This window comes from Otolemur garnettii, unplaced genomic scaffold (assembly GCF_000181295.1).
Source record: "Otolemur garnettii isolate 467f Iridium unplaced genomic scaffold, OtoGar3 scaffold00061, whole genome shotgun sequence".
In the NCBI taxonomy this organism is placed as follows: domain Eukaryota; kingdom Metazoa; phylum Chordata; class Mammalia; order Primates; family Galagidae; genus Otolemur; species Otolemur garnettii.
Window position 1 is genome coordinate 8,317,225 of NW_003852456.1, and position 13,471 is coordinate 8,330,695.

General features: G+C 35.2%; 1 protein-coding gene across 1 annotated transcript in view; it reads right to left on the reverse strand.

The window, feature by feature from the left end:
• The window catches only part of WDR17 (WD repeat domain 17), a 64,086-nt gene that overhangs the window by 45,180 nt on the left and 5,435 nt on the right, over positions 1–13,471 (reverse strand). The window contains exons 2-4 of the mRNA XM_023514916.1: positions 9,013–9,141; positions 6,179–6,362; positions 2,738–2,968 (exon numbers count right to left, since the gene is read on the reverse strand). Coding sequence (XP_023370684.1) covers positions 2,738–2,968; positions 6,179–6,362; positions 9,013–9,141 — 544 coding nt within the window. The remainder of the gene's footprint in view (positions 1–2,737; positions 2,969–6,178; positions 6,363–9,012; positions 9,142–13,471) is intronic.

Here is a 13,471-nt window from a genome sequence, read left to right on the forward strand (position 1 = left end):
GCTACACATTGTGCACATTAGGTGAGAGCTTACTAATCCCTCTTCCTCTTTCTCTCATCCTCCTCCCCTCCCCACTGGAATTTATTGTGGGCATGTAGTTGTTTATCTATTCCTTTCATTAACTTGATATTTGTATGTTTGGTGGTTTTACATTTTGTCTCATTTTACATGGTTATTTTTGTTTAACTAGATTTTTTTAAATTAAATCATAGCTGTGTACAATTAAAAAAAAAAAGAATATTTCCCCCTTTAGTAAAATGTTGATTTTAAATAAATATTTCATTTAGAATTTTTGCATATATAATCATAGAATATGGACATCAGATTTCTTTTATTTGGTTTTCTTTTATTTTGCTTTTTCTTCCTCCAAATAAGCATCTGCCAAATTTCTATTTGATACAATAAGAGGGATACACATTAATATAGCCAATTGTTACAAGGCTGAGAGAATTAGAAAAATGGCTTAGTAATCATTGCATTACTCACTGTTCTTAAATAATCTTTAGGTATTTCCATGTACCAGTTAGTAAACATAGATTTACAAATAATTCAGCACGTAAAAAGATACTCAAAATGTAATTTCGAAGTTCCACTTATAGCCAAAGTGATAAATTATGTTCATAGTTCACTTTTCTATCTGGTTTTCTAGTTTTTTGTTTTTTTTTTTTAGAGATAGAGTCTCACTTTATTGCCCTTGGTAGAGTGCTGTGGAGTCACAGCTCACAGCAACCTCCAACTCCTGGGCTTAGGCAATTCTCTTGCCTCAGCCTCCTGAGTAGCTGGGACTACAGGCACCCACCACAACGCCTGGCTATTTTTTTGTCACAGTTTGGCTGGGGCCGGGTTTGAACTCTCCACCCTCGGTATATGGGGCTGGCACTCTACTCACTAGCCACAAGCGCCGCCCAATTTTATAGTATTTTTAATCTAAAATAAAGAAAGATGAACCTATAAAATTTTACAGTTATTAGAAAAAGATGGTATTTTTATTTATACAAGATATTATTATAATTAATATGTTCTATTTCATTAAACATCAGACATTAAAACTGCCCTTACAAATTAAAAATGGGTACAAGGTGAGAACTAGGGTAAGGGCCTAGCTAAAAATAAGACATGGGCCCAGCTAAAAGTAATGGTAATAGGTTGAGTACAGTCATTCAATCCTGTAATCCTAGTACTCTGGGATGCCGAGGCAGGTGGATGAGCTCAGGAGTTCAAGACAAACCTGAGCAAGAGCAAGACCCCATCTATACAAAAAATAAAAAAACTAGATGCGCATGGTGGTGGGTGCCTGTAATCCCTGCTACTTGGGAGGCTGAGGCAGGAGGATTGTTTGAGCCCAGGAGTTTGAGGTTGCTGGGAGCTATGATGATGGCACTGCACTCTACCCAGGGTGACAGAGTGAGAGTCTGTCTCAAAATAATAATAACAATGATAGTGATTAGCCACTATCCCCCTGTCTGCTAGTATGTGGTCACATAGCTGGTGGTCATAAAGATTCTTAACTTTTTCTATTGATACTATATCCACATCAAAAAGAGAAAACTGTGAATTATGTCACTTACCTATGAACCTTAATGACCAAACAGAACCTGCCCCCAGTGCAGAGGATATAACAGAGGAAGTACCAGCCTAGGTGTCTGAGCCATCAAATCCAAATGAAGAAACACTCATTAATTTCTATTCATGCAAGTCAATGAAGACATGAAAGCCCCACCATATTAAATTAGCAAAACTAGAAGGAGCAACCAGGGTCGTGTTCAAAGAGCCAGGTGGGAAGGTGGTAAAGAAATCCATGGGTATTTTTTACCTTTCTTTAGAAGGTAAATAATAGATCCTATTTAAAATATATTTCATATATGATGGCCCCAGTATATCAATGTTTTATATAATCCTTTTTTTAAATCTTAGAAATATAATTTCTAGAAGAAAGATTTATTTAAATTTTCAGTTTTTTCTGTTCTACTTTTCTTTTTTTCTCCTATAAATATCAGAAAAATTACACGTAATACATTTGTGAAAGTAGTTATTCTGTTCCTGAAAAAGCACTTTTGCCCATCCATCTCACTAATCAAATACATCCAGAGATGCTAGATGGCTCAAAGTACGTTTCACAAATATTAACAATAGTTATTTGTGAGGGAAGGGCAAGTCAAGTAACTTTTGATTTTTAATTGTACTTTTTGTTACTCCTTCAATTTTAATAAGGAAGACAAACTGATTTTTCAAACTTTTAAATTCATGGGGCATCATTCCTCTTTATGCCTTTGCTGTGGCATCAGAATGGCATTTTCACAAGCAAATGGTAAAGTATCATCCAGCTGTATTTCCTGTTCATTCAGGTTATTTTCTGGTAAACAGGCAGAAATAAAGAGTTGACTTTAAAAGTACAAATCAGTAATTTTAATCAGTTCCAAATAAAATCTGCACAGCTGCACTGAATGTATTACAACACCTCAAAATAAAATTTACTTCAAATGAAGATTTGGAATTAGTACAATGCTAGATAACATTTTAACAACTGTTATATCAAAATCAAAGTTGTGTTACTTTTGGCTTTATGCTAAGTAAATAAAGATTATATATGATAAGAAAAATACATTTAAAAAAACCTAACAAAGGTTTTTTTTTGCAGTTTTTGGCCAGGGCTGGGTTTGAACCTGCCACCTCCATATGGGGTTGGCACCCTACTCCTTTGAGCCACAGGCACAGCCCAAACTAATTAAATTCTTACCTGGCTGAAAAATCGACAGACTTCCATCAAGGTGACCAAACACAACTTTCCCCCTTTTCTGGGTGTGCCATCTGAAGATACAGATGTCAGACAAGAAGCTGTGAGCTTCTCTGTGTACGGTCACTCCACTGTCTGGCCCTGAGATGGTCCAGATGAACAGGGGTCCTCTATGGGAAACAAATGCCACCATATCACTTGCATTCCAGCACCAGCTGAGAGAGGCGGGTATCCCTGGAATAAATCAAACACAAATATAGAATAGAGAGATATGGCATACATACCATTAAATACTGTTTACATTGACATTTCTAAAACAAAGTAAAATACAAGAAGATGTTTATTATTTTAAAAATACATTACTTTCTCAGTTGGGGACTGGATTTATAGAGAAAGCCTCAAGACTACAGAGAACATACACAGGGAACATCCATGATAAAAGGAAAAGCACCTCGGTTAGGTTCAAATACTACTGATATGATCATGTTTCATATATGCAAAGACATTTAGGGGGATCTTTATTTTTGTAGACTATACACTAAGGCAATAAATATTCATTGTGTATTTGTATAAAAGACTTTTTCTGGGCATGCTAGGTACAGAAAGTAATATGGAATATACTTTTTGCTTTAAAGAATTCTAAATGGGCCAGCACGGTGGTTCACGCCTGTAATCTCAGCACTCTGGAAGGCTGAAGCAGGTGTACTGCTTGAGCTCCAGTTTGAAACCAGCCAGAGAAAGAGTGAGACCCCATCTCTACTAAAAATATAAAAATTATCTGGGTGTTGTAGTGGGTGCCTGTAGTCCCAGCTATTTGGGAGGCTGAGGCAAGAGGATCGCTTGAACTCAGGAGTTTGAGGTTGTTGTGAGCAACTCAGGGCACTCTAGCCTGAGTGACAGAGCGAGACTGTCTGAAAAAAATAAACAAATTAAAAAAATAAAGAATTTTAGGCTCGGCGCCTATAGCTCAACTGGCTAAGGCACCAGCCACGTACACCTAAGGTGGTGGGTTCGAATCCCCAGCCCGGACCCGCCAAAACAACAATGACGGCTACAACCAAAAAATAGCCGGGCGTTGTGGCGGGCGCCTGCAGTCCCAGCTACTTGGGAGGCGGAGGCAGGAGACTCGCTTGAGCCCAGGAGTTGGAGGTGGTTGTGAGCGTGATGCCACGGCACTCTACCCAGGGGGACAGCTTGAGGCTCTGTCTCAAAAAAAAAAAAAAAGAATTTTAAATGTAAATTAGGGAAACAAAGATTATATACATGAAAAGATAAATACTACTATAATAATTTCTTATAAGACTTCGAAACCAGCCTGAGGAAGACTGAGACCCTGTATCCCTAAAAAAAAAAAAAAACCAGCACGGTGTTGCGGCAGGCACCTTAAGTCCCAGCTACTAGGGAGACTGAGTCAAGAGGACTGCTTGAGCCCAAAAGTTTGATGTTGTTGTGAGCTATGTATGATACCATGCCACTCTAGGGAGGGCCACAAAATGAGAGTCTTTCTCAAAAAAAAAAAAAGAAAAGAAAAGAAAAAAAAAAAAAGAAAAAAATGAACTCTAGGACATTTCAAAAAGGGTTATTCAAAATGCAAGTGAGAAAAATATTTAAAATTTCTTTGCATGAGGAAGTTATTGAAAAGTCTTCAAAAATTTTCAAAGAAAATAAAAGACATAAAATTTACCAAAATTAGTACGCCAATTACTTAACCATTTTCTGACTTTTAATAACAAAGTATTATTTAATTGTGTATGCAGTGGCAAAAGAAACTATGGTGCATACAGCTGGTAAATAAAAACTAGGCTGGTGAATGGGTGTGATATATACAGTGTTTGATGATAGAGCCATGGATAAAATAAGTGATAATTCAATAATATACCAGCTAATCTGTACTTTTGTATAACATTTAGAAAATGCTTATTATGCATTTACAGCCTGGTATTGACTTTTCATTACAAGTTTATGAGAACCACATTATTATGCAACTTTTTTAGTTTACGGCATATAGAAGATAGAAACAATTTTAAGAAGGATTTGTTGTGCTGTTTAAAATTAATCTGACATGACGATGGATTTAATATTAAAGAGAATACATTTTTGGTCACTAAAAATATTGGAATAACCTATAGAATTTGTGATTGGTGGAAAAATAGATTTCTCCTCTCCATGATAAAATATGGAGAGAGATGGCAAATCTTGACTCAGGCAACTAATCACTGTTTATAAATCACAAAGCTTTGTACCAAAAGTAATTTGGCCTTTTCTCACTGATACACAGAAAACCTCAAGGAAAACTATTAAGTACATTAAAGGAAGCCCACCAAAGTAGTTGACTTCTAAAAATATTTCACTCAGAAATTGTAGCAAACTTTACTCATTGCCTCGTATAATACATTGGCTGCTATAAGTGAAAATAAAGAATAAGGCTTATGAACTTGGGAATGAGAATTAACCTCACTTGAGAAATATTTTTAAGATAATAGCTGATTAACAAAATGATGTATTTTAGTGATATTTTCAGCATTCTTAATGACATAAATTTGAAAAGACAAGGAAACACCAATGTACTCAATATACTGAATAATATCTAAAGGTTACAAAGACATTATATTATTTTGGAAACACAATTTAAAAATAATTGCCTATGAATTCCCAGTATTGTTGCTACATACTTAGAAGGATATTATAAAGTTGAGCAAAATACAATTAGTGAAATTTTCATATCTCAGTTTTGAATCCCAAAATTGTAATCATTATCTTTTAGAGAAGCAGCTGAATAAGGAAAACATATCCAACAGAAGCTTTTAAAACCATCATGAAGAATTGAGCGATATTTGATATTCAAAAGAGAGTGAATTATTATGACAGTTAGCACAGAAAAATGATTGTTTAGCTTTATCATCAAGATGATGTAAGAATATAAGTATCTAATGCTAAGTAGAGAGAGTATAATGAATTATTCAAATTCATAAAGTCCCATTGTGTGAATAAACAGGCAAGTCTTATTACTTATTTCATTAAGAAAATCTTTTCTAATTTTTATTTTTCTGTTTATTGTGGACAGTTTTATATTATATTTAAACATTAGTGAAATTATTTGGTACTGACTGTTTTTAATTGACCATATGTTCTATGTATAATTATTTAATGAAATTTTGTTTCAGTTTTAAAGACAGGCAGACAAGGAGTCACAACATAAATGTATTTCTTACATAGGAAGTCTGAAAACTACTTCAAAACTTGAACTAATATTAACCAGCTTGATGAAAGTATTTCAAATTGTATATGAAAACACTACACTGTACCCCGTGTTTGCATTAATGTACACAGCTATCATTTAATAAACAAACAAACAAACAAAAAACTTGAACTAATAACAACTAATAGTGTTTGTTGAAATAAAAATATTTTAACTACTAAAACAAATTCAAGTTCTAAATGTACCTTTTTGACTGTCGAGTTTAGCAACGACTTTTTGTTCTGCAACATTCCAGATGATCACCAAGTTATCAGTGCTGCCACTTGCAAACAAGTCAGGGTTATGTGGACACCAAGAGATTGCTGTGATTGTTTTTTTATGTTCAGACATAATTGCATGAAGTTTGAATTCATTATAATGGTGATCCAACTAAAACAAAATACATAAATATAACATTTTAGTGTTTCTTTTAAGGTAATACGTTATCCACTAATAATCACATAATACAAAACAAAACTACATACGTGAATAATCGTTAACCTAATAATAAAGATATGAACACGTTTCAAGTCTTGGTTTATGTTCAAGTATATTGAAAAAAACTTTTTAAAAAATGAAATAACTGAGATAAAACACATCAACTTTAAATATAAGTAAAAATGATTGTTTTTATCTTTCAATATGCATACTCAGAGTTTTATTATATTTTCCATATCTATATCTATTAAGAGAGGAATTAATTTGCTAATTAATTCCTATTATATTTATAATTCAATATGATCAGACTACTATTACATTGAGATGGATCATAAATTATTCTACCTTTAGAGTACTTTAATATATTAGTGCATTACAACTCAATGTTTGAAAAAAATTCTGATGACATTTAAGAATATCATTCAATAGTTCAGAAAAAACTTATAACACACCAATGTCATCCAGAGTGTGGCACATTAATAGACTTTGACTCTATACTGGCATTAGGTGTTATTTAATAAATATTTCCTCTAAGAATACTTGCAACATTTTAGTGATATAGCATAGTTTTCAAAGCACTTTAATTTAGATAATCACATTTAAAACAATACTTATAAGTTTAATTAATACTGATGTCCCCACTAATAATGCAATTTTTATTGGCATACTTTGAAACAAGGTTTTACAGTGGACAAGCTATAATTAATTTGCATTAATTTCTAAGTCAGGATAATTTTTTGTTTGTTTTAGTCCTTAATGACATGAAAATTTTCTTGTATGTTGTTTATACTAATAATTCTAGGTTAATCATCCTAAATATTTGTCATAAAATGTCATCAAAAGATTGAAACCATACAAACTTAAAAAAATTAAGTTCTGCTTTCATCTATTGAGTTTCATCCTCATCCTTAGCTCTGAGGAGAATAGTTTGCCTTGCCTAAGGTCCTCTCCTTTAGGAGGAAACAAAAGACAAGAAGATAGGGAGTTAAGATGAGGGGAGAAACTTTGTAGGAGGAATTTGGAAGTGAGAATCTATTTGCAAAGTGTGAAGAAGGTAGGCAGGAGGAAAAATGAGGCCTGTGGAAGGCTTGGTGCTGTCCTACGCATGGCGGGCGGAGTGAAAGAACATGAGTTATGATGAAATTGCATTTCAATTCCTAGATATTTTTACAGTTTTGAGGAATGGAGGAATGAGGAATTTTACTCTACATTGTAGAAAATGAACTTTTTAATGGATTAATGCTATTATTCCTTAAATTTTCAATAAACCACAAAACGATCAGTTACAGACTAATAAGTGGTAATGAAAAGGGATTTTTACTTCAGGATAAAACAATATGTGCATTTTACCCTTAATTGAAATGAGCTGGAATTTCAATAATTAAGCAATATTCATTTAACACATTTAATAAATGTCTACCTAGTGCCAGAAAGTGTGCAAAAATTTGAGAATTCAAAGACGAGAAAGACACTACTAGTAAATGGAAGCCTGGGAAGAGGCATCCTATCCTGCAAGGTCCTTCACTGCTAAGAAAGGGGGAAGCAGAATATGGAAAAGAGCTGGTACACTGGAGCCGAATATTTGTAAGAAGAGGTGGTGTTCTCTAAACAGGCAATGTAGGCGACCTGAAAAATTAATGCGAGATATGAAAGAGACTGAAATGTTTTAGAAAATGCAGCTGTGTGGTGTATCTGGAATATGTGGAGTGAGAGAGGCAGGAAGATCACAAAGATGTTGAATGTCGTACTCTGAAGTTTGAATGTTACTATAGGGAATAAGTAGGCAAAGATACTTCTAACATTTAGATGTGCTTGACAGATGACTGGTTATACTGAAGCATAAATTAGAAGCAGGCAAAGTAGAGGGAGAGAGAGACTGTTAAGAGATGATTACAATAGTTCAGATGAGATGTATAAAAGAAGATACTAAAAGACATAAAATACTAGAATCAATCTTGGTCACCAAGGTTATAGGATATGAGTAAAGAGAATCAAAGATCATGCTCCCCTCTGGGGTGTAGAGGAACAGTTGGTGATACTGAGGTATTGACTCTGAGTTTAAGGACAGAGACTGGACATGGATTTAAGATGCTTATGGCACCTCTACACAGAGACATTCAGGTCAATGGCTCTAGAAATCAGGATGTGGGAATGGGGAGCTAGGACCCAAAAAAAGTAGTTATAAAGGTTCTTCTCCCAAGACTACCTCAAGATACATCTATACTAGTTTTAATATTAATATAATGATCTTTGATGTGCTATCCACATTCTTCAACTGACAAGAGAATTTTCTTATATTAAATTTACTAATAATTTAATATATCCCTTCTTGGCCTTTGGCTAACATCAAGTGTCTAATTATTTAATACTATACTATAAGCATTTCTAAAGGTTTAACTTATAAAGCCAATCCAGTACAAGTAGCAAAAAACAGGGAAAAATATGTTTTATATGTTATAAAATGTAATATTAGTAATTATACACATATAGCAATGAAATTGTAGCATTATGCTTTTCAGGTAACAGAATTAAAACTAAATATTAATTAAATATTCATTTTGCCTGTAAATTTAACAATTGCAAAGCATGGTTATAACTTTACCTGGTAAATGTAGATAGCCAGGGTTGCACAATATGCAAACCTGTCCCCACTGGCAGCACATACGTCTCTGTTCCACGGCTGACATCCAGCAGCCAGCAATCCCACTTGCCTTACGTGGGACATGTTTGGCTTGAAAAACAAATTTGAAGGAATGTCAGTCATATTCATAATTTGATAAGCTTCCTTTTCATTGTTTTAACATTTGTCTTCCCCCAAGCCTTACTTTTATTCCTTGAAAAAAAATTTACCAGTGCTATTAATTTCCACTTACATTTCCAGAGAACAGGAGTTGAAATCCTCAAGTGTCTATAGACATTTACATCAACACACGTTATTTAAATTTAAAAGCAAGAGGTCATAAAGGGCTGAATGACAACTGACACTTGACCTGTAAGGAACTAGAGGGAAAAAGACGAGCATGCAGGTTCTATCTAAAGGGTGCCAGTACCACTGGAGAAGCCCATCTCATGTTCAAGACTTATGAGGCTTCCTAGAGAAACTAAGCACTACTAGAGATAGATTTATTTTTAAAAAGTATATAAATTATTTGAAATACAAATTAGCATGATAAAGTAACACTGCTATGAATATGTGAGTGCTTGTAAATACAGCAGAACCTCCATAGCTGACTACCTCCCTACACTGACCACCTCCTTAAGTTGACCTTCTTTTCTTTTCTTTTTTTTCTTTTTTGAGGCAGAGCCTCAAGCTGTCACCCTGGGTAGAGTGCTATGGCATCACAGCTCACGGCAACCTCCAACTCCCAGGCTTAAGTGATTCTCTTGCCTCAGCCTCCCAAGTAGCTGGGACCACAGATGCCCCCCACCAATACCCAGCTATTTTTTGGTTGTAGTTGTCATTATTGTTTGGCAGGCCTGGGCTGGATCTGAACCCACCAGCTCTGGTGTATGTGGCTAGCACCTTAGCCACTTGAGCTACTGAGCCTTGACCTTATTTTCATAGAGTGGATGTGCACTATGTATCAGTACAATAGATCTACTTCCTTATGGTGACCACCTGCCATGTATCGACCAGTCTGTTACAGTTCTCTGGGTGGTCAACTTACAGAGGTTCTACTGTATTCAGAACCTTGCATTAGAAATAACCGTTCTGGCCCGATACAGTGGCCCACACCTATAATTCCAGTACTGTAGGAGGCTTAAGCGGGTAGATCCTGTAAGCTCAGAAGTTAGAGGCCAGCCTGAGAAAGAGCAAGTCTGTATTAAAAATAGAAAAACTAGTCAAGCGTGGTGGTGGGTAGGTACCTATAGTCTAAGGTGACCAGATTTTAACATTAGGAAAGTGGGACACCATGGGGGGGTGTGTGTGTGCTGACAACAATGCAAACTTTGATAAGCAATTCTGGATAATCAGTTCTCAACAATTATTTGTTATTATTAAAGTTTAACATTAGAAAATTAACAAAAATAATATAAAATGCATATCCTAGTGAAATAGGCACATGGCAGCCAAAAACCATATATTCTCTTCCTGTTCTTCTGTGTTCCCTAGCTTGTCATGCATTCTTCCCAAAAAATCAGGGCTTTTTAAAAACACCGCAGGACACAGGATAAATTGTTAAAAATTGGGACTGTCCTGCCAAAAGTGGGATGTCTGGTCACCTTACTCTAGAGGGAGGGGCTACTTGTTTGTTCCAGACAGTTTGGCTCCTTCTGAGCTAACTGTCTTGCCTAGAAGCAAGGGAGGGACCCAGTCTCCTTCTGATACCTTTCCAGGAGGGGAGTGGGGAGTTTACATTAGACTCTTCATTTCCAAATGAAGTCACATTAACCTCTTCATTCCCAAATGGAGTTACATTAACCTTTTCAGCAACCAAAAACCGTAAATTCCCTTCCTATTCTCCTGCTGTTCCCTAGCTTGTCATGCATTCTTTCCAAAAATAGGGACTTTTTAAAAATGCCACAGGACGTGGGATAAATTGTTAAAAATTGGGACTGTCCCACCAAAAGCAGGACATCTGGTCACCTTACTATAGTCCCAACTACTCAGGAGGCTGAGGTGAGAGGATAGCTTGAGCCCAGGAGTTGAAGTTGCTGTGAGCTAGGACCTCACTGCACTCTATCCAGGGTAACAGAGTGAAATTCTGTTTAAAAAAAAAAACAAAAAACTTTTCTTCTTCTTCTAATGACATTGATATTTCTTCAAACATTAGCATTCAGGATAAATAAAAAAGATATACATTTTCTTTTTATAAATAATGTTATGTTACAATATCCTCATTGGCTATATATGTATGTGTGTGTATATATATATATATATAATTTCAGCCTCAAGTGAGTTACATAGGCTTTTGTAGATTATTCTGGGTGGGGATATATGATTACTATTTACAGTATAACATTTGTGTCTAAATAAAAATTAATTTCTGTTTAAATAAACACTGAGTTTACATTTGGGGGAAAATGCAATTAGAGGAAAAAAATTAACACACATTTAAAATGAAGTTGTTTTAAAATTTTCACCTTCTGCTAACCTTTTTCTCATTTTTAATAATTAAAAAACTGATTTTGGAGAAATTTTAGATTCACAGCAAAATTGAGCAGAAAAGTACAGAGTTTCCACACATTCCTTATGGTCTTTTCCCTACCTCATAAAACAAACTTCCCCACCATCAATATCCAACACCAGATGGTACATCTGTTAAAATTTATGAACCCGTATTGACACGTCATTACCATCCGAAGTCCACAGTTTACATTAAAGTTCATTGTAGGTGTTCTACATACTACAGATTTTGACAAATGCACAATGACATGTATCCACTGTTGTAGTGAGTCCAAAATAATTTAAGTGTCCTAGAACCCCCTGACCTCTGTTTATTCATTTACCCACTCCCTAACTTCTGGCAACAATTAATCTTTTAATGTCTCTGAAGTTTTGCCTTTCCACAAAATCACACAGCTGGAATCATATAGTACGTAGCTTCTTTGGGTTACTTATATGCATTTAAATTTCTTTCACATCTTCTATGGCTTGATAGTTCCTTTCTTTCTCCTTTTTTTTTTTTTTTTTTTTTTTTTGCAGTTTTTGGTCAGAGTCAGGCTTGAACCGATCACCTCCAGTATTATGGGGCTGGCATCCTACTCCTTGAGCCACAGGTGCCGTCCCCTCTATTTTTTTTTATTATAGTAAAATACACATAACATCAAGTTTACCATCTTAACCATTTTTAAGGATATAGTTCAGAGGTACTAAAAACATCCATAATGTAGAAATACAACCACCTTCCATCTCCAAAATTCTTATCTTGCAAAACTCACTACCATGAACAGTAACTCCCCATTCTCCCTCCTCCAGTCTCCACAACTACCATGATTCTTTCTGTCTCCATGAATTTGACTACTCCAAGTAGCTAATATCTGTGGAATCATACACAGTTCTGTTTTCTTATAACTGGCTTATTTTACTTAGCATAATGTTTAATAATGCATGTTTAGTTTAATCCATGTTGTAGCACATACCAGAATTTTCTTCCTATTTAAGGCAAATAATATTTCACTGTGTTATACATATGCCACATTTTGGTTATCCATTCATCCTGTCAATGGACAATGGCCTTGCTTCCAGGTTTCAGCTACTGAGAAAATGCTGCTATGAACATGGGAATACAAAAATCTCTTCCATACCCTGCTTTCAGTTCTTCTGTAAATATATGCTTGATCATATAGTAATTCTATTTTTAGGTTTTTGAAGGGATGCCACGCTGTTCTCCACAGCAGGGGCTCTGCTTTACATGCCCTACAACCTGGCACAGCGTTCTGATTACTCTGCACCTTCACCAACACTGGCTATTTTCTGTTATTTGACAATAGTCATTCCAGGGGATGTGAGATGGTATCTTATTGTTTTAATTTCCATTTCCCCAATCATTAATAATGCTGAGTGTCTTTTCTTTTTTGTTTTCACTGTTTTTGAGTATTTTTTAATTTTTTCAAGTTAGTATGTGGGTATAATTTTTAGGTTACATTGTTCTCACTTCTACTTTTTTTTTATTGTTGGGGAATCATTGAGGGTACAACAATCAGGTTACACTGTTTGATTTGTTAGGTAAAGTCCTTCTTATAATTGTGTGCCTCTCCCAAGAGGTGTGTTACACACCGTGAACCCTGACCCCTCCCTTTTTCCCTCTTTCCATCCCCCAGTCCCCCACCTCCCACCATGTACTAGCATCAACGGTCCCCATATCAGAATTGAATACATTGGATTCTTGCTTCTGCATGCTTGTGATGCTTTACTAAGACGAATGTGTTCCATCTCCATCTAGGTGAATACAAAAGATGCGAAGTCACCAGTTTTTTAATTGACTAAATAATATTCCATGGTATACATATACCACAGCTTGTTAATTCATTCCTGGTTCCTGGGCATTTAGATTGTTTCCACAATTTGGCAATTGTAAATTGAGCTGCAATAGTCTAGCTTTTTCTTCTGGGTAGAT